Here is a 19,668-nt window from a genome sequence, read left to right on the forward strand (position 1 = left end):
TGTCAAATCTGTGCCTAAGATCTGTGCACAGGACAACACGGCGCAACCTAGGGCGCAACACTCGACGTGCAACGACGCTCCCTAGCTCGTGCCTTACCGTCACATCCGTGCTTACACGGTCCTTTATTCTGATTGGCTGGCTGTGGCTCAGTGGCTGCATACAATTATTTTCTCTAAATTGCATCTAAAAATAACACAAACTAATGAATATTTCAAGTACGTGTTTGAAATTATTTGCATTAATTAATAATGTGTTTATTGAACTTAAACCTCGCACAAAAAATGTGGAACGCCCTACCAACAGTCAATAAGACATGCGAATCCCTTGACTCCTTCAAGTTCAAAACCGCTCTCAAATGGCACCTACGGACGGCTGCAATTCGAAACTGGCCCCCGTAAAATCTGAATCCCCCACCCACCACTTTTTCTCCTCACGGTAGGCTATGTTTATTTTCCCTTTTTACCTATGATGAGTTCCTGTTTTGACTATATAGTTATGTGTATATTCGTACGTCTCTAATTGTTTTGATGAATTGAAAATGGTGTAATGCTTTATTAACTGTGAGTGGACGACACCATAAAGGCTTTATGGTGTCGTCCACTCACAGTTAACAGTTGTTGTATTGAGTTGTACTTGTTAATAAAACAATCAATCAATCAAGAAAAACAAAACAAAAAGTGCTGTAACCTGCCTTTTTGTTCTTCTTTCTAATTATTTGATCGGCCCAAAACATTGTGTTTATTGTCATGATTTGTTACAACTCGAGTTGGCTTTGTCCGCAATCTTAAATAAATGTTTTTAGAAAAGTCTAATTATTTTCCGGGTCTGGAAAGGGGGAGGGACTGCGACGCTCTATTTAACAATAGAAAAGATTTTATGCGGTCGTCCACTCACAGTTAACAGTTTTGTATTGAGTTTGAATTGTACTTGAATGTACTGTAATTCTGCAAACTGTTAATAAATATTTCAATCAATCAAAAAAGTCGCATCACTGCACTGACTGCAGTAATGCATTGTACGCATCCACCTGGCTGGGACGGTTGGTGTCGCTTTTGTCTGCAACATGACATGTCTGTCTGCCGTGCGACTTGAGGATGACTGAAGAGCGCGTTTTGAATTGTCCCTCTCAGCACACCGTCTATACGTAACCCAGTTTTAAAGGGCTTGGACTTAGAGTATATATACTCTAAGGGCTTGGATATCATTGTTTGTAAACACTTCCACGTTGCAAATGTTGCAGACGTTGGATCTGTCACATCTGTGTATGTTTTAATGACCGGTATAACGTAGCAGCTATATTTCATCTAGGCTTATTATGTTATGTCTTCTTTACGCAGGGCTAAAACATGGGAAATCTCCGAATCAGAGGACGAGAGTGATGCTGAAGCAAAGCCCGATATAAATTGCGATGATCAGTGCAATGCCAATGATGATGATATATCTGCCAATTCAGCTTGCAAAAATGAAACTTCAGACAAAGAGTGCAAGACCCTGTCGACGTCTACACCTCAAAGTGAATATAGTCAATCCACTTTGTGTCCTCCAGGAGGACACAAGTCTAGTTCCCCTAGTCCTGGAAGAAAACGTCGCACCAAAAAGGAGATCGAGGATGACACGCATAAAGCCAACGAGAGGAAGGAGGCCAGGGAGAAACAGAGGATAGCTAAAGCCAAGGGTAACGAGGAGAAGAGACAGGAGCAACAGAAGAGGAGAGAAGAAGCAGAGTATCTGAAGAGTCTCAGACCAGAGAACTGTCTGAAGCACATGACTGTGTGCATAGATCCAGGTTTGAGACTGGACCAAGTATAACGGTTTACAAAGACTTCTGAAATAACAAATATGTGTGTATCTCATTATATACTGGTACTCTCTCCTTATTATATGTCATATTAACAGCTATTCTACAACACGATGGCTCTGACATCTTGGTGGGTGCCCTGGAAATCTACAAGTGGAAGTTTAACATTGAGAGCCAGAAGGTCCCTCTCAGCATCACCTGGACGAGAGATGTACCTCAGGTTGACACTTCTTTAAGATTTCCAGAGTTGTTCCTCGCCACACAACATTTCACTTGTGTGATGATTTCAATGCAAGTGTTTTGCTATATTAGCCCAATATCAATATGGCATCTTGTATTTTTCCGTTTGATTGTACAGCATGGGGAGGACGCTGAGCGGCTAACTGAGGAAGAGCAAGTTCTTCTGGTCCTGGGGCTCAGTGATTTCATGGACATGGTGATCTGTGTGAAAAAGGTGAGCTGCTTTTTGTTGAGTCCATTACACTCACCATTAATCCGGTTTGTTGTGTCCATGATGGATTCAATCCATTTGTTTTAGTTTAGGAATGACACTGATAACAATGATAGTGGTTATACCTGTGTCCACCACAAATTATTATGTTCTCCTATGTTGTTGTCAACCACTACAGATACTAGAAAATGATGGAGAGGACTCCGACTCAAGAGCTCAATTTCTCCTCGCCCCTCTGTATGAGTGTCTTAACCTTAACGCAAAAATGACAGTCACTGTTTTAGTGATGGACTCTCAGCTGAACTACTGGTCAGTATATCTGGGAATTACGTCTTTCCTATTGTCTTGTATGGAAGATTAACTTGATGGTTTGCCAAGTGACTATTTTTTGCAAGATTGGACCACAGAAAAAAACAGCTCCAACAAACTTGCACCCACTGCAAAACAAATAAATACATTGTGTCGATATTAATTTGTAAATCTCCGAATTGTTTATGTAGCAGAGTTGTTCAGAGCCTCTTGCTGGAGACCAAAAGCCTAATATCTCCCCAGACCAGGGGGCGATTACCTTTTAAGCTAGTGGATAACTTTGGCTTTAGACTTTAGACTTTATGTGTGGGTCAACCAGGGTTGACCTGTTCATGGAATTTAGATGTCACCAAATGGTTACACGAGACTCATTTATCTGTATTCACTTCCACCAGGAGGAATAAGGCCTGGGAAGGCCAAACAATAGGTGAAACACTGCAGTCACAGCTGGGGATGGAAGACCTAGATATTGAAGAGGTCAGTTGATTTTGAATGTTGCAATTATCTAGTTAACCTGCTATAAGCCATTTACAGAGATAAACTTGAGTCGTTTTACAATTTGACTGCCTTTGGCTCCACTTCAGCCATATTGTGGTTGCAAAATACATGAAAATGAGGACATCTCTTATTCTCTTTGAGTGTGTCTGTCCTGTTTAGGTGCTTGTGTATCTGCAAATCTACAAGAATATTTCATTGGCCTTCCTATATGACTGGCAGGAAGTCACTGCACATGTGTGTTCAGTCACCAAGGCTTTGGCCAAGCGGCCATTCAAGTAGGTACCCACTATCATTAAAGACTTGTGCTCACAACAAGCTTCTCATAGAGCTTGTTAACACTATACCTTAGATTTGTTTTGTCATGAGGTATTCGCCTAAGTTACCGATGCCGTCCTTCACATTCTTATCCCCTCAACCACATCTGGCAGTAGCAGAATGGGAAACACACCCAAGTCAGATAAACAGATAAATGTCTGTGCCTCCGTTTCCTGCCAGACTACTGACAGAGAAGGTGGAGCTGCCCTTCTGTGTGGATGGCTCGTGGGCCAGTGGGGCACGAGTGGAGAGAGATGGCTCTGGGTTGCGCCAGGTGTGGAGCAGGCAGATCCAACAACTGAACAGGGTCAGCCCAGCTGTGGCGACTGCTGTGACCACAGCCTACCCATCTCCACAACTACTGTTGCAGGTAGATTGTGTGTACTGTATATAGTGATAGTCAAACATTATACATACTGTACATTGCTGGATTCACTTTTTACATGTATGGTGAAAAGCGTAATGCTGAGCAACAATGTACATGCCATATTGAGTGATATTGTAGCAGCAAGGAAACATACAAGGAGATTTCGCAAGATCAACAGAATCAACAAGAAATCCACTACCTTTGAAAAAGCTAACATTGGGTGTTCATAGACTAGAGGCACAGCTAGTTAGTGCACTTACCACATTCTCCTCATGAGTTGCAAAGACCAGTTTGAATCCAACATGTCTTGTCATGTATGCCTCCCCTCTATCTACACTCTCATATCCAAATAAAGCATACAATGTAAAATACAGATTACTAGGTGAGTAATTCTTTGACAAGAACATAACTGTGATAGACATCATCTCAATGATTTGTTTTTCAAAATGGATTTATGGCCTTACAGTGTCACTTTTAAAAGTGTTCAATGTTTAACTGTCCTCAGACCTACCAGAGCATGGAATCAGAGGCGGAGAAGAGGAGGTTGTTGGCAGACCTCTTGGTGAAAGGTGGAGGAAAGGAGAGGCGGATCGGACCCGACATATCAGCCAGAGTCTACCGCTGCCTCACAGCCCAGAACCCCCAGCTGGTTCTAGATTAACTTATCCTGGGATCATATCGGATGGACGAAGGCATGACCCCTGGAACACCTTGGCTAATGTGAAAATGTAGATGTTTGTATGCCAGTTATATATGTAATTTTCTTGCATCATGTTCAGTCATCTTCATAATGAAACACTATACATATATATGCCCTTGAACTTCAAGAGACATTGTTTTGTAAATAATGAATTCGTATCACTACAGTTATAGTGTAAATAGATTACTATATGATCCATAAATTCAACTGCCTTATATCACATGATTACATTTTTAGTTATTTTAAAGTCATTATTTTGAGATACAGTAAATTATCAGATACTACAGTAAGTCGTTCAAATACTAGTAAGTCAATATTGGTCCATTATCTCAGTGGTAAAAATGTCAATATTTATGTGAGGTACCCCAGTTAAAATCTAGGGTAGAACATTCAAGTTACATAGATTACAGAACAAGTGGCATTGAACATTTTGTATTTTACCAAATTTCTTCAGTAAGAAAGTCTAACTACATTTTATGTTCCATGTAACATTTCCACAATATCGATAAGAAAATATTTTTGCTCAGAAGCACATTTACACATTCACAAGATTTACAATGATGTGGTTGCCAGATTCTAATAACATGAGGCCCTTCCAAAGACATTGGTCATTTTTGTATATGAACCTAGATGACCTTCCCCAACAAATGTCTTATACATCCTGAATTGCACGTGTGCTGCTCACCCTTTTCTTTACTTGTTCATTGGCTAAAGTCCTTCATGTTACATAAGACAGTGAACATATAATCTTCAGATTCTCCAACATACTCAGTAGATGGTGATGGCAATGGTAGAAAAGTGCAAAACACTGAATCAAACGTCTTTCTGCTCTTGGCTAGAATGTTTAGCTCCAGCGAATTTTTTTGTGTTGGTAATCGTCTGGCTCAGAACAGCAGCTCTCATAGTCACTACTAGAGGGAGTGGGAGTGCAGCGACAGACACAGGCCTGAGCCTCTTGTGAGAGCAGGCAGGGGCACTGAAATGGGACTGGGCTAGTACAGGGGCTCGGGGAGGCCCAGGCTCTCCGAGGGGATACAGGCCTGGAGATGGCACCCAAACTCATCTCCTCATGCATAAACTCCTCAGACGAGTCCCTGGGCTGCTCTGAGTGTTCGGAGTTGTTGCGTAGGGTGAACACCCAGCCGAACCTCATGTTTAGGACGTTTCTCAGGCCGGGCGGCACATTCAGGACACCCAGGAGGTCAGGGCAGTCAGGCAGCTCTTGCCGTAGCCGAGCACAGCAGAGATACTGCAGGGAGGTGGGTGCATAACGAGCACGGATGACCTTCATGCTGCTCTTAGCAGCCGTGGAGCAAACCATGGGGTAGAACTTCTTGTTCTGGAGTCTGGTGGCAACCACACCTAGGAAGGTGGAGGGGATGAGATGAGACAAGTCGTGTTGCAATACTGGAGGTATTCAGTGAAAAATGTCAGATGGCTGTCATTACTAAAATGTAGTGTTGCTAATCAGGCCTCATGAAACGGCAGTGACACTCACCTAGGCGGCAGCGATTCTTATAGAAGGTTAAGGTATTGTTCCATGTGTCCAGGTGCAGCCCCATGATAGAACCCTTACCAAACTTTGAGGAAAATGTCATCATTTCCCCTTTGTGGTGGAGCAGACCTTCAAATAAGTGATAAACAGTAAGTTACCAGTAAGACGCGCAAACGCAGCTCGTACATATTTGTTTTTTTTAAAGATTTATAGCACGCCATCACACTCATGTCACCATGACTCAGCCATAACCATATAAGGAGTCCCCAAAGCAGCTCCATATATGGGCACAAGTTGGACCACGCCATCACACTCATGTCACCATGACTCAGCCATAACCATATAAGGAGTCCCCAAAGCAGCTCCATATATGGGCACAAAAGCGTGACACACGGACACACAGACAGACAGACAGACAGACATGATCTGCTAGGTCTCATAGTAAGTGCTCACTGCGTTCGCAAACAGGCTGTATTATTTTTCCATCCATAACTTAAATTTAAAAAAGTTCTCAACACATTTACACCAGTTGACTTCATAGTGTTTCCGACTGACCCTGCTCACCTGAGTAGGAGAGTCCCCAGCTGGCCTCGTCATGGCCCAGCATGCTGCAGAAACTTTGCATGAACTTGTCCAGGTTCACCTCTGAAGTTCCAATGCCAACCATCTACAAAGTTGGAACACAATCCACAGTGAAAAGAAGATTACACAAAACTATAGAGGTAACCTGGGGGGGATGATAAATTCACGAAAATACAGTGACTACTTACTACTTACCATATCAGTTCCATAGACAGGAGAGGTCATCTTGATTTCCCAGAAGTGGTGACCATCACCCAATTCTTTAGTGCCACGTATGGCTGCTGTACCACAGCTGTAGTCTGAGTGAAAGGTCACCTTCCTGTTGTCACAGCTCAGAGAGAGCCCAGGGAACAAGGAGCAATCACCCCACACCCAGTCAAAATCTGAGGAGGCAGTGGAAAAAACTTACACTTTACTGTATAGGTATCTAAATTGTTATACAGTAGCATTGTTCATTTCAGGGGGTTATAGTCATCACCAAAGCACATTTGTATTGATGTTGATCAATATTTAGTTATATTCTACCCATGTATCATTCATTATACATGTTAATTGCAGGGATTCCCAACATTTTTGGCTGGAGACCCCCAGAAATGCTTTGGCCATGTTTATTGTGAACTGTGGTGTGTTATAACTGATCGGCTTTGCTCACCCTGGTCCTCCTCCCCACAGAGGCACTCATTGACAGGGTTGAAGCCCAGTTCCTGAGCCAAAGGGCTGGGCTCCTCCTGGAGGTCACACTGGCAGAAAGATTCCCCCACCACTGGTGCTGTGAGGGGCATATCCATCATTTCAGGGACTGGGTAATCCATGTCAGAGTACTCAGAGTCCTCTACTTCAGAGTCCCCAGAGTCCAAATCGCCACTCTAGTTGACACAAACAGAACACACATAAATTACTACTCAAAGTGAAGGTGATGGGTCCAGGGTTGTCTAAGGGTAGGACCTGCCGCAGTGGTGTCCGATAAGAACAGATGTCAACCCTGGTGATTACAGTACAATGCAGAGTTATTTGGGTTGTAAGGCCAAATATCCTGATTCGTACAGAAGCTGCTGGACTCTCCTGGTGGGAGTTGGTCGGTGATCTTGAAGGTTGTAGTCCTAGAGATGGTGGTAGATGGGGTAACACTGATTGCATCTCCTCTCAAGGGGTTGATTTCGTTGACCAAAACTATGACAACTACCTTTTTTCACTGACGAAAACTAAATAAAACCTAAACAAAAACTTAGCTACGATGACTAAGACTAAATATATTGACAATTTCATCAACAGATACAAACTAGACTAAAATGTTAGGGAGGGACTAGTGGAGAATATTAAGTAGTAAGTAATTTGTTGCGCTCGGGTGTTGACCTCTGAAAATAGCAGATCAAAAGGTGTCACAGCCAAGTTTTCAGCAAGCAACCAAATGTAAAATCAGGCATTACGACACCATCATATATATGTATATGTGTGTGTGTGTGTGTGTGTGTGTGTGTGTGTGTGTGTGTGTGTGTGTGTGTGTGTGTGTGTGTGTGTGTGTGTGTGTGTGTGTATGTATGTGCTTTTATTGATATAGTTACAGTGAAGACTAACAGGAAAGCGGGAAGAGAGAGAGAGAAGGGGAGAGACATGCAGCAAAGGTCGTCATGAACGGGACTCGAACACACGACGCGCTGTCAGGCCAGAGCCTATATGTGGCATGCGCCTGGATCACTAGGACAGCGGGGGCCGCCAAAATATTTTTTGTACATATCTTTTGCAATCAACTAGATTTAGTCAACTAATATCGTATGATATTTAGTGGATTTAGTGGAAAGATGATGACTAAACTAAATCAAAATTAGCTGTCAAAATAAATCCTGACAAATCCTGTGACATCTCACTGATGTCACAATGAGTCAGCTATATACGTCGTAAATGGAGTTTTACATTAGCATATGTGGAGCTCTAGATCAACCACGCCCAAATATGGAGTTTGTGATGTCAGACTTGGGTTCCCAGATTGGACTTAGTTAGTTAGATATGTCGGATAGCTCTATATATAGTCTATATATCTATGGCGACCTATCAAAATACCCATGACCCGAAAGTGAGCCTTCATAACAGCGCACAAGAGTAAGGAGAATATCTTTATTTTTCGCTGTAGCCCCTACTTCTGCCTCTTTCACTCCCTGTAAGCCAATATGGCAGTCGGCAAGAATAAGAGACTGACCAAAAAAGGTGCCAAAAAGAAGATTGTGGACCCTTTTTCCAAGAAGGACTGGTACGATGTCAAGGCACCAGGCATGTTCATAATCCGCAATATTGGCAAGACCTTGGTCACCAGGACTCAGGGAACCAGAATCGCTTCAGAAGGTCTCAAAGGCCGCGTGTTTGAGGTGAGCCTTGCTGAACTGCAGAGCGATGAGGTAGCCTTCCGTAAGTTCAAGCTGATCACAGAGGACGTCCAGGGAAAGAATTGCCTTACAAACTTCCACGGCATGGACCTGACCCGTGACAAAATGTGCTCCATGGTCAAGAAATGGCAGACTATGATTGAGGCCAATGTGGACGTGAAGACCACTGACGGTTACCTGCTCCGTCTTTTCTGTGTTGGTTTCACAAAGAAACGCACCAACCAGATCAGGAAGACGTCGTATGCCCAGCATCAACAGGTCCGCCAGATCCGCAAAAAGATGATGGCGATCATGACCCATGAGGTCCAGACCAATGACCTGAAGGAAGTCGTTAACAAGCTGATCCCTGACAGTGTTGGCAAGGACATAGAGAAGGCATGCCAGTCCATCTATCCCCTCCACGATGTCTTTGTAAGAAAGGTCAAGATGCTGAAGAAGCCAAAGTTTGACTTGGGAAAACTGATGGAGCTGCATGGCGATGGTGGTGGCGGCAGTGCTGCCAAGGCCACTGGTGACAAGACAGGGGTCAAGGTGGAGCGCGCTGACGGCTACGAACCCCCCATTCAGCAGACTGTCTGAACAAACCACCATGTCACAAATAAAATAAAAGTAAATGTGGAAAAGATAAAAGTCTTATAGACATGGCAATTCATTGTCTTTGGCTCTGAGACAGGGGTGGAGGGGTTAAGTTAATCTACTACGGCAGTGGCTCAGGAGTTTGGCTTTGTTTCCAAGTGTCCTTGAGCAAGACACTGAACCACTACTGTAATTGCTCCTGGTGACCAGGCTGGTGCCTTGCATGGTCGCCTCTGCTGTCAGTCGGTGTGTGAATGTGTTAGTCACTAACAGTTAGTGTACCACAAAATTATATAATGTAGAACAGTGTTGGCCTGGACGGTTAGCTCAACTGTCTGGGCACCTAGGCTGCCAAGCCAGCCGGACGGCGTGCCGCGAGTTCGACTCCCGAGCCTGACAGCCTTTGCCGCGAGTCACTCCCCATCTCTCTCTGCCTTTCCTGTCTAGTTACTGTACCCTATCAATAAAGGCAAAAAACGCCCAAAAAAAATCTTCTATAGAACAGTGTATCTGTGTCGTTGCAGTATGGGTGAATGTGAAATCAATGGAAATTAGCTAGTAATATTTTCTTTTATAGCATACATCATATACATATATGCATATATCTTTGCTTGAGATTAATGCATGTTGTACATGGTCAGTCCCTTATACAAATAAACTAGTACTTGAAATCCAATAAATGAAACGAATTAGATTGTAAAGCACAATGAATGGATGGGAATACTATAAAGGGGCTGTGTAATTGTAGTCCATTTAAATCTATTAATAGGATTCCTGAATTTTCTAGTAGTTGCACATATTCTAATTATCTATTTGAGAAGGCCATCAATCAAATTCTGAAAGAGCCTATAGGACGGTCTCAGTGACTTCCTATTGGTGTGAGATGCCATGTGCACCAGGTAGTAAAAATAGATTTGGTCCAAAAATACAGATCCTCCCGTTCCTTTGGGAGACCTCATATGACTGAGACACAGCCATTTTGAGAATGGAAAACCACTGGTAGCCTTGGGAATTGAGGTCACCTTCCAAATGGTGCTTTACAGTTTAGAAAACAAAAGCATTTAGAATTTCTAGGCATCTATCTCTTAAATTCCTGCTTTCTCACCTGTGTTATGCGGTCCTGCCGCTCAGATGCCATGGTATCTGTCTCCCGCTGTGTCTCAGTCCACTCTTGGTGCACCCGCCTCTCCACCATACCAGCCCTGTGGATGACAGGGAGGACAGGACACAGATATATACGTTTAATTAAAATCTCTACTTTGAATGCATCACTGCTATGCCAGCAGTCATTATACTTTATAAGAACAATTATCTTTACCTAGTAAGAATACCCTCACCCTGTCTCCCCAATCATCTTTCCTAGAAAGAAACTGCACAAACAGCCTTGAGAGGAAGCCAGTCTGATCTTGGACTGCTAGCTAGCCTAGTGTCCCATATGCTATTGTTAGTAACAGAAGGTGTACACGTGCAGTGCACTCATTCAACCTTTAAACCTGACCCTCTGCTTAGCCACTCTGGCAGGTGGTGCACTAGCTGGCCATAGGCCTATAGAAGAGTCAGTCAACAGTGTCTGACCATTTCCATGGATTGGTGCACCGATTAATTATGGGTGCTTTTCATTTAGGTGTTTATGTGTGCCATTTGTGGAGTTAACTGTACAGTAGTCTTTCACTGGGAAGTCATGCTGACCTGAAGCATCAGTCATGTGCCATTGAGGGCAGAGTGGGTGTAGGTTTTCACTGCAAGTTTGCAACAAAAGCCTCACGTCAGCATGAGAAATTAACTTGAATTAGCTGCTGTACATACACACAATCATGCACCAGCTATATCACAGCACAGCATAGTGAGCATACCACAGAATGTAGCTCAGCCTCATGGCATGTGACCATCCATGCACCATAGCACCTAGTCCTGGTCCAGTGCGTCAGCGAGTCTCTCACTGACTCGCTGACGCACTTGACCAGGGCTACTTACTTAGCACCTGACTGCTTTCCAAGCAGGTGCAGGAAGGAGTCTCACTTTAATTGGGCCTTAGCCTACATATACAGTACAGCAACATCATCTGGGGAGCCATAACAAACTACCCAACCATGCAAATCAGTGCTCTAACTGCCTTTAAGTCTAATGTAATGCAGTGCATTGCAAATTAAAATGTCAAACAGTGATGTGAATGCAATTTGTGGTTTGGTGTCAAGGCATAGACATAATCAGTGTCCTTGAAAATGCTACAATTCAATCAGTAGGCCTACTTGAAATGCTAACATTCTGATAGGACACACGTGCCTATGGTACTTTCCCAGTGCACTGTATAAAACAAATTAAACGAAGCAAATATTATCCTGTCTCAGTTTATCATAGTATGAACAGACAATGGTATAATAGCCTAATAATGCAAGGGAATGTTTGCGCTATAATATTTTACTCTAGTATTAAATTAGCCCCACAAGCAGAACCCAAATGTAGTAAAGTTTCTGACACTTTGATTACAAGCGACAATCAAATTTCATAAAAGCTTTATGTAGGGTTCCGAGAGGGGCTAGTATTAAATTAAAGTAAGTAGGCAAATTTCTGCATCAATTAATTTCACATGCATAAAACAAACTTATCAATGAGTGATATACTGTATGATGAACTGTGGGCGTACACCTGTAGACCTATTTACCTAATGAGAAACAAACAAGTAATGTTCTTCTTACCTTATAGTGGCCGTGGTCCGCTTATAACCTGTCTTCAAATGGCTCATCTTGCTGCGTGAGGCTGAGCGTGTATCCGAGTCAGACTGTCTGGCGGCTTGTGGCAGGTTAGTTAGGTTGGCTTTTTTTCCAGCCAGACGTAAACAATACTTGTCCACGCCCTCATCTATCACTGATTGGATGAAGACACTGGTGGGAGGAGTGGCATTGGACCATCGGGGGGGTGGGGGGGGGCGCGATGGTCCACTGCCCCCCTTAGAGGTAAGGAATATAAATATTTTCACTTTCTGCTTTTGTGCCTGCAGCCCCCAGTGACTGGGGGCTGCAGGCACAAAAGCAGAAAGTGAAAATATTTATATCAAGTAACAAGTATGGGACTGGGGCCCAGTCCCATACTTGTTGTCCACCTCTCACACATTGAAGAAATTTTGAAAATATCCTATACGTATTTAGGGTTAAAGTGATAAAACTGATTTATTGATTGTTTGATAGTTGAGATATTATAAAGAAATATCCAATACACCCAGTCATTTCAATTCAATTCAAAGTCACACACACTGCGTGTATAGAATAAATAAATAAATAAATAATCCCCTTACTTTAGTAGTATAATATGATAATGTGAACAAATAATACGCACTCACGATCTTGATGAATCTTTGATGAATTGAACAATGTGGACCCTGTTGTAAACAGTGTAAAGTGTAATGCTTAATTGGGTCGTCCACTCACAGTTAACAGTCTTTGTATTGAGTTTGTGCTTGAAATGTACTGTAATTCTGCAAACTGTTAAATATTTCAATCAATCAATCAATCTAAAATACACACTTGTCTGATTGGCTGAACGCGGAGCACGTGACAATGGTGCGGAAGCAATTCGCTGCGCAGCGTGAGCTTAGCTAAGAGCGTGACGTGAGTGATCGGACCTTAGAGTATATAAGGATCGGACGGAGTGATCAACAACCAGAATTATGGCAGAAAACGGTATGTTTCAAGACAAGTTGTGGCCAGTCAAGTACGAGTACCCAGGAAAGCCCCCTAAATAGTTTAAGTATTCTGAAATTCAAAAACAGCATCTAGCAAGTACACATTTTTCTAGTAGTTTTGGTTTATAGTTTTGTAATCGTTAGCCACTGCATAACGTTAGGCTAACGTTATGCAGTGGCTAACGATTACAAAACAATGTCAACTGTCAAGCATAGTTGTACTGTTGCTAACGTCGTTAGCAACAGTACAACAATGCTTCATTAATACTTATCTTTATTTACTTTACATGCATTACTTTGAAATAAATACACGTGTCACTCACAACCTAAGTATCATACAGTGATGACAGTATGACCTACCGACGTGTCAGTTGTACCATATCATCTCACCACCGTCCACCAGTGATACTTCAAACCAGTGTTAGGGTCTTTACCAATGACATCAACAGTCCAGTCCTCAATCATCTAGAAGTGTCTATTTGTATGTCTCTATATGTTTTGATGAATTGAACAATGTGGACCCTGTTGTAAACAAGTGTAATGCTTAATTGGGTCGTCCACTCACAGTTGACAGTCTCTGTATTGAGTTTGTGCTTGAAATGTACTGTAATTCTGTTAATAAATATTTCAATCAATATTTCAATCAATCAATCAATCTTAGTGACCTTTTCTCCATGTCTCAGAGAGCAATATGTCTGGGGTCCAGCGTGTGGTGTTGGTGCTGTCAGGGAAAGGAGGAGTGGGCAAGAGTACCATGACCACAGAACTTGCACTGGCACTTCGACATGCAGGGAAGAAGGTGAGGCCAGCAACATTGTGTGTGTGTGTGTGTGTGTGTGTGAGCCCTAAAATCGCACAAAACACAGAATAGATGTTCTGACAGAAAACATGTTTGTGTTTAGTAAAATATCTCCACTTTTCCAAGAGCTTCATACAGAAAACATTATCTGCCCGCAACGGGGCCCAAAAGAGAGAGAGTGTGTGTGGTAGAGGTATAGACAAAGATTCTGAATCTGTATGGTTTCACTTTCAACTCATTCCCCCTCATTTTTGTGTGTAAAGTACACACATGTGGCATACAGTTAATTGCATGTATTATAATATTTAGCTTGCATGGTTCTCAATACCTATCAGGTCGGTATCCTGGATGTTGACCTGTGTGGGCCCAGTATCCCTCGCATGCTGAATGTTGGTCGGCCTGAGGTGCACCAATGTGACTCGGGATGGGTACCAGTCTACACTGATGCTCAGCAGACTTTGGCCCTCATGTCTATTGGCTTCCTACTGGAGGACCCGGATGACGCAGTGGTATGGAGGGGACCCAAGAAGAATGGTATGTTATACTTGGCCTGAAGCTGTCAACCACTAGTAATTGACACTTTTGTCAAGGCTCAAACCTGACCTTGCCATGATTAGAGCAACCTTTACAATTTACTGTAGGCATTTTCGCAGACATTCGTACTGACTTACAATTTGCACAATCATAGTAAGCGTTGTGAGCTCTAGTCAACCAACAGCAGCATAAGTTGTCTGCCAAGAAAACAAGTAAGTAAATATAAATAGGATACCAAGTAAACATCCTCCTAGCAGCTGAATAAATCCTTTTATTTCAACCTGGGCTAGTAAACTGCCTCCCCCTGGCCAGCCGGGGCAAGTGATGGAGGGGAATAACGTGTTCCTTCCACGCGCTATGTCCAGTCAGGTTAAAAGACTTCCGTTGCTCTCCCCAGGTTAGCAGAGAAAGTGTAGCGTCCAGGATTACACTAGACTGGGTGAAAAACATGGGTTACAAAAAAATCGGGGGATAAAAATTATTAAGTAAAAATCACAACTGTGTGAAGTTAGGGGCGGTCTTATCATCTCATGAATAACTGAATTTATGTGATTGGTTAGCAGATTAAGTCTACATTTTCCCTTCATTGTCAATGGCATTTAATGTTTGTGTTGCCACAAATTTACATCATATTTGGCGGACATTTGACCTAATTTCACCTTTCATCGTAAATGGCAAATGTTGAGACGTGTTTGAGGACAAACTTTACGTCATATTTGAGGCACAAACATGACCTAATTTCTCCTTTTCATTGAACTTTTCATTTGACCTTGTCAATGTCAAATATTGAGACGTGTGGGGACAAAAGCTGTATATAAGGGGCTAGCGCCCCTAAAAAACCTGGGCTGGGTCGGTAGCTGCTAGGTGTAGACATCAATTGGAATAGCTGCCTTCCTTGATTTTACCTTTTATAATCGGTTCTCAAAATTGCGTTCTTCTCTTTAGCTCTCATTGGTCAGTTTGTGTCTGATGTGGCGTGGGGAGAGCTGGATGTGTTACTGGTGGACACGCCCCCTGGGACATCTGATGAACACATTTCTGTAGTGGAGAACCTGAAGAAGCACAGAGTGGACGGAGCCATTCTGGTCACAACACCTCAGGTATAGACTAGCCTCAACCTTCCATTCTATGGAAAGAAAACATGCATTTGACATGCCTTAAAAATCATTGTGGGGGTTATGTCAATAGTGTTCATGACTGTAAAAGTGGACACTGACAGGACAGCTACATTTCTTGTAAATTAGTATTTGTGATTTTGTCAGCACCAATACTTACATCCCAACACGATAATGCTGCTAATTACAGGTATTATATCTTGAAACGTATGCTCTTGAAGAGAAAGCATGGATACATTTCAAGATGCCAATAAAATCATTTGCATGACACTGAATGGTCCACATTTGTATTGTGTAAATGTGAATTAATTGAACTCATTCAGTGGCATAAACTGATGTTCACCTTTAAATTGGTGTTTAAATCACCATTGACCAAGAATGTCAATGTTGTTGCATCCTCAATTTGCTGCTATGACGGCAAACCAGCAACTTGTGTAGTAAATATGGTGGTTTTGTGTTTTCAGGCGGTTTCAACAGGGGATGTGAGAAGAGAGATCACCTTCTGTAAGAAAACCGGTGTACGTATCCTGGGAATTGTAGAGAACATGAGTGGCTTTGCCTGTCCGCACTGTTCTGTGAGTAAATATTATCATCTGAGTGCACACACTATCAATCAAATTGAACATGAATGTTCCATAATATTTACCTCTTTGAAAGTTATGTATGTCTTTAGTAGTGCTAAACAATGAACCAAAAATTGAAATTCTGAGCCCATTCTTGTTAATCTATGAATATAAAAACTTGGAGGTTTATATATGTATACAAATGTGTGTATACCGGTATGTGCGTGCATGTATGCTTCTTTAGAATGTAATGTTTTTGTTTTGTTTTTACACTTAAAATTAACTGAGAGAAAATTAACATGTGTTGTAATATGAAACAAATTACCTGTAAAGAATTTTGTGAAGCATAAATAACTTTAGACATTTAACCATAGGTGACAACAAGCCTACTGTACAGTAGACTGTCACCACACTACTCAACATGGCCAAATAGACAGGCAATGACCTGGGCAGGGATCGTGTGGCTCAAAGGCTAATATTCACAGTTCAGCATCGTAATGGTGACAATATATTGTTATATATGGAGGCATTTTCCACTTTCTTTTAACAAAACTGGAGACTGCAGGAGTACATTAGGTTATGACAAGACATATGGTATCGACTGCTGGTAGTTGCGAATGCAGTGAGCACTTACTATGAGACCTAGCAGATCATGTCTGTCTGTCTGTGTGTGTGTGTGTGTGTGTGTGTGTGTGTGTCCCCTTTGTGCCCATATATGGAGCTGAGTGATTTGTTTGTGATTGATGCAACACACTCCATATTTGGACGTATAGCTGCTTTGGGGACTCCTTATATGGTTATGGCTAAGTTAAAAACTTAACTTAAAAAAACCCAAATATGTACGAGCTGCGTTCGCTTCCCGCGTTTGCGCGTCTTACTGGTTATTGTAATGTGCTGCTGAATTAACCCCAACATTAACACGTAATCACCAGTTGAACCAGTGCGGCTGTAGTTTCAATTGTTTCAAGTCCAGTAAACATTTTACATTTACATTTACATTTTAATTTACCTACATGAAATGGTTAATTGAAAACAAATTCAAAACTATTCAAAGTATTAAAACACTACCTGTATCTGTGTTGTCACTTTCAGGAATGCAGCAATATATTCTCCAAGGGCGGTGGTGAGGAGCTGGCCAAGTTGACAGGATGCCCGTTCCTAGGTGAGGATTAACATGAACATAATATATATATATATTCAGCAAAAATAGATTTACAAGCTTACAGAATGTCATTCACGCTGCGACACAATGTTTCAGCAAAAAGATTTAGTGTAGAGGGAAAAAGAGATCCCTGGGAGAAACTGGTCAACAAAGTAGGTTTAGTGTTTAAATGGAAAGAAATGGTAATACCACATTGAAGCCACAAGGTGTCACTCACTACACATTATTCTGCATCCCTCCTCACCTTAGAGTATGCTCCTCACCCACTAGTCATTGGGCATTTAAAGGAGAACCCAGTTTTCTTTTCACCCAGTGCCAATTATCTAATGTAATCCTGGGCGCTACACTTCCTCTGCCAACCTGGGGGGAATTTCCCCGGCCGGACGTAGCGCGTGGAAGAGACACGTTATTCCGACCAGTTCCTTTCCCCTCCATCAGGCGCCCCGGCTGGCCAGGGGGAGGTAGTTTTAGAGACCAGGATTACGGCATGTTTTTGTGAGGGTATCTACCCTAGGGGACACGGGGAGAACATGCAAACTCCACACAGAAAGGCCCTATCGCCAACCCCGCCTCGGGTATGGGCACTGATGACGCGGAGGAGGGAACACGCCGCCAGTGCCCACAGCGTCCCCAGCGGGAATCGAACCCAGGACCTTCTAGCTGTGAGGCACTACCAACTGTGCCACCGTGCCCCTGCCCGCGAAATGTTTTAATGTAGTTAACAGTTAATTTAGTATTTCCCTCCCTCTCTGAAATTATCTTGTATAGATTTGATTGTATAGGTAGTCGATCTCTATACTATACTAAAGAACAACTAATGTCACAGAGACGGTAACTGCTTAATTAAGTTAATTTAGGACCTTCTAGCAGTTAATTTCGTTTTACACATTTCTTCCATGTAGCCCATGTTTTGTAATGGCATCATCATGCTATTATGCCCGTGGATATACAGAGTGAACTTAACGATAAATTAATATAATACCTTTTAAATAATCACCAACATGAATTATGTTTATTTACAGCTAGGTAGAGTAGTGGGGCGAGATGGAAAAGGGGCGACCGTACCTGTTACCTTTCACACTTGATACCAATTTCTCTTATCTGACTAGTATTGGCGCACTGAAGTTTAATTTTTCAGTGGTAGCCTGGTGCTGGTTCATAGTGAATGATAGTGGTAAGTCGATTACATTTACAATTTAGGCATCTAGCAGTCACTTTTATCCATAATGACAAGTGCAAGATCAGAGTAAATGGCATTAATCATAGTCAAATGACAGGGTAAAAGTGGAAATAAAGTAACTTGGATATGAGGCTAACATCAAACCTGTAATGATATAGTGAAGTCTCATCAGTATTGTGTGTTATTCATTTTTAGGTTCTGTGCCCTTGGATCCTCTGCTCAGCACAAGTATAGAGGAAGGCAAAAACTTCATTGAGTCATTTCCTGACACTGCCACCTTCAGGGCTATCAATAGTATTTGTCAGACTCTACTGAAGAGCCTGGAAGCAGCTTGAACTCTGCTCTGGAAATGATCCATACAAAAACAGTCAAGTTGGATGCAACATGAAGTAACGGAACCCCAGTCTGAACAAACTTGGATCACAATTAAACATTCCTAATGCAAAGCTTATTGCATAGTTTCATGTTCAATGGAGATTAATAAACTCAACTGGATCAGTCAGCTGCCTACATTTGGTTATTCTGAACCAATATTGACCATACTTAGAGTCTTGTATGTATTTGCCTATTTTTGGTGCAAAGTATAGACCTCCAAAAAAGCTAAAACGGAAGTTTTCAGCTGCTTGGTTTACACCACAGCCTAAACCACCGACAACTGTCCTGGATTTGTTATTTGAACAGATTGAGATACTCCCTAAAATTGATCCCCAAAACACGTCCCATTTAGTGCTGGAAATGTATTTGACATGGTGCATTACTGAAAATGAAATTAAAAACAATTTTAATGCTGAAAAATCTAAGTTGGAATTTCCTTTAATTCAACTGTGAAAACATTATTCTCAACACTACAGCAGAATAATTTGAATACCAGTGGCAATACAGGCTTTTAGATTGGCGCTCTAGTAATTGCATCGGCAGCAGTCCCATTTACAGAAAACATTCCAGATAAATTACTTTATAATTTTCCTCCAAGAGGAACAAAAACTGTCAAATAGAATCTCTGGTAGTGGGCCATATGCCACACCCGATACCAATATAGCCCGACAGCATTTTAAGCAAATGCTTGTTTTTAAAGAAGTGACATCTTTGGAAAAAAACCATGGTGCTTTTTGGATCTGGACTAAATCTTCTGAAAAATGGGTCTACTTCATACCAAACGGAACACT

The 19,668-nt window shown here is 42.1% G+C and overlaps 4 protein-coding genes across 5 annotated transcripts; 3 read left to right on the forward strand and 1 right to left on the reverse strand.

The window, feature by feature from the left end:
• The first annotated feature begins 1,240 nt into the window (after window positions 1-1,240).
• On the forward strand, window positions 1,241-4,713 carry eme2 (essential meiotic structure-specific endonuclease subunit 2). The gene is made up of 8 exons (XM_080788695.1): window positions 1,241-1,787; window positions 1,898-2,019; window positions 2,158-2,253; window positions 2,429-2,559; window positions 2,955-3,036; window positions 3,217-3,332; window positions 3,553-3,742; window positions 4,245-4,713. Exons 1-8 carry the CDS (start codon window positions 1,322-1,324, stop codon window positions 4,398-4,400), a joined length of 1,359 nt encoding a protein of 452 aa, XP_080644821.1. The 5' UTR covers window positions 1,241-1,321; the 3' UTR covers window positions 4,401-4,713.
• A 147-nt stretch (window positions 4,714-4,860) lies between these two features.
• On the reverse strand, window positions 4,861-12,250 carry LOC308332687 (SPRY domain-containing SOCS box protein 3-like). The gene is made up of 7 exons (XM_080788696.1): window positions 12,167-12,250; window positions 10,576-10,672; window positions 7,169-7,382; window positions 6,712-6,899; window positions 6,499-6,601; window positions 5,938-6,063; window positions 4,861-5,801 (listed from the first exon to the last, which is right to left on the reverse strand). Exons 1-7 carry the CDS (start codon window positions 12,211-12,213, stop codon window positions 5,284-5,286), a joined length of 1,293 nt encoding a protein of 430 aa, XP_080644822.1. The 5' UTR covers window positions 12,214-12,250; the 3' UTR covers window positions 4,861-5,283.
• On the forward strand, window positions 8,383-9,476 carry LOC308332604 (small ribosomal subunit protein eS1-like). The gene has a single exon (XM_080788577.1). It carries the CDS (start codon window positions 8,682-8,684, stop codon window positions 9,471-9,473), a length of 792 nt encoding a protein of 263 aa, XP_080644703.1. The 5' UTR covers window positions 8,383-8,681; the 3' UTR covers window positions 9,474-9,476.
• Window positions 12,251-13,018: 768 nt separating the features above from the next.
• On the forward strand, window positions 13,019-19,629 carry nubp2 (nucleotide binding protein 2 (MinD homolog, E. coli)). 2 transcript variants are annotated; one of them, XM_080789191.1, is made up of 7 exons: window positions 13,019-13,147; window positions 13,833-13,948; window positions 14,284-14,482; window positions 15,428-15,582; window positions 16,062-16,172; window positions 17,253-17,322; window positions 18,698-19,629. In XM_080789191.1, exons 1-7 carry the CDS (start codon window positions 13,135-13,137, stop codon window positions 18,835-18,837), a joined length of 804 nt encoding a protein of 267 aa, XP_080645317.1. In that variant the 5' UTR covers window positions 13,019-13,134; the 3' UTR covers window positions 18,838-19,629. The 2 variants fall into 2 exon arrangements, with proteins under 2 accessions (XP_080645317.1, XP_080645318.1); XM_080789192.1 differs by having other exon boundaries at window positions 16,062-16,115.
• Window positions 19,630-19,668: the final 39 nt, after the last annotated feature.

This window comes from Protomyctophum bolini, assembly GCF_963924005.1.
Source record: "Protomyctophum bolini genome assembly, chromosome: 18".
Taxonomy (NCBI): domain Eukaryota; kingdom Metazoa; phylum Chordata; class Actinopteri; order Myctophiformes; family Myctophidae; genus Protomyctophum; species Protomyctophum bolini.

What these genes read in the sequence shown, in the direction of transcription:
- eme2 (XM_080788695.1), top strand. Translation starts at nt 1,322, where the DNA reads ATGTCTTCTTTACGCAGGGCTAAAACATGGGAAATCTCCGAATCAGAG. An exon ending in GGACGAGAGATGTACCTCAG is followed by an intron (nt 2,020 to 2,157) that starts GTTGACACTTCT and finishes TTGATTGTACAG; the next exon opens with CATGGGGAGGACGCTGAGCG. An exon ending in TGGTGATCTGTGTGAAAAAG is followed by an intron (nt 2,254 to 2,428) that starts GTGAGCTGCTTT and finishes CAACCACTACAG; the next exon opens with ATACTAGAAAATGATGGAGA.
- LOC308332604 (XM_080788577.1), top strand. Translation starts at nt 8,682, where the DNA reads ATGGCAGTCGGCAAGAATAAGAGACTGACCAAAAAAGGTGCCAAAAAG.
- LOC308332687 (XM_080788696.1), bottom strand. Translation starts at nt 12,213, where the DNA reads ATGAGCCATTTGAAGACAGGTTATAAGCGGACCACGGCCACTATAAG. An exon ending in CGGACCACGGCCACTATAAG is followed by an intron (nt 10,673 to 12,166) that starts GTAAGAAGAACA and finishes TGTCATCCACAG; the next exon opens with GGCTGGTATGGTGGAGAGGC. An exon ending in CTGTCTATGGAACTGATATG is followed by an intron (nt 6,602 to 6,711) that starts GTAAGTAGTAAG and finishes CCAACTTTGTAG; the next exon opens with ATGGTTGGCATTGGAACTTC.
- nubp2 (XM_080789191.1), top strand. An exon ending in TTCGACATGCAGGGAAGAAG is followed by an intron (nt 13,949 to 14,283) that starts GTGAGGCCAGCA and finishes AATACCTATCAG; the next exon opens with GTCGGTATCCTGGATGTTGA. An exon ending in GAGGGGACCCAAGAAGAATG is followed by an intron (nt 14,483 to 15,427) that starts GTATGTTATACT and finishes TCTTCTCTTTAG; the next exon opens with CTCTCATTGGTCAGTTTGTG.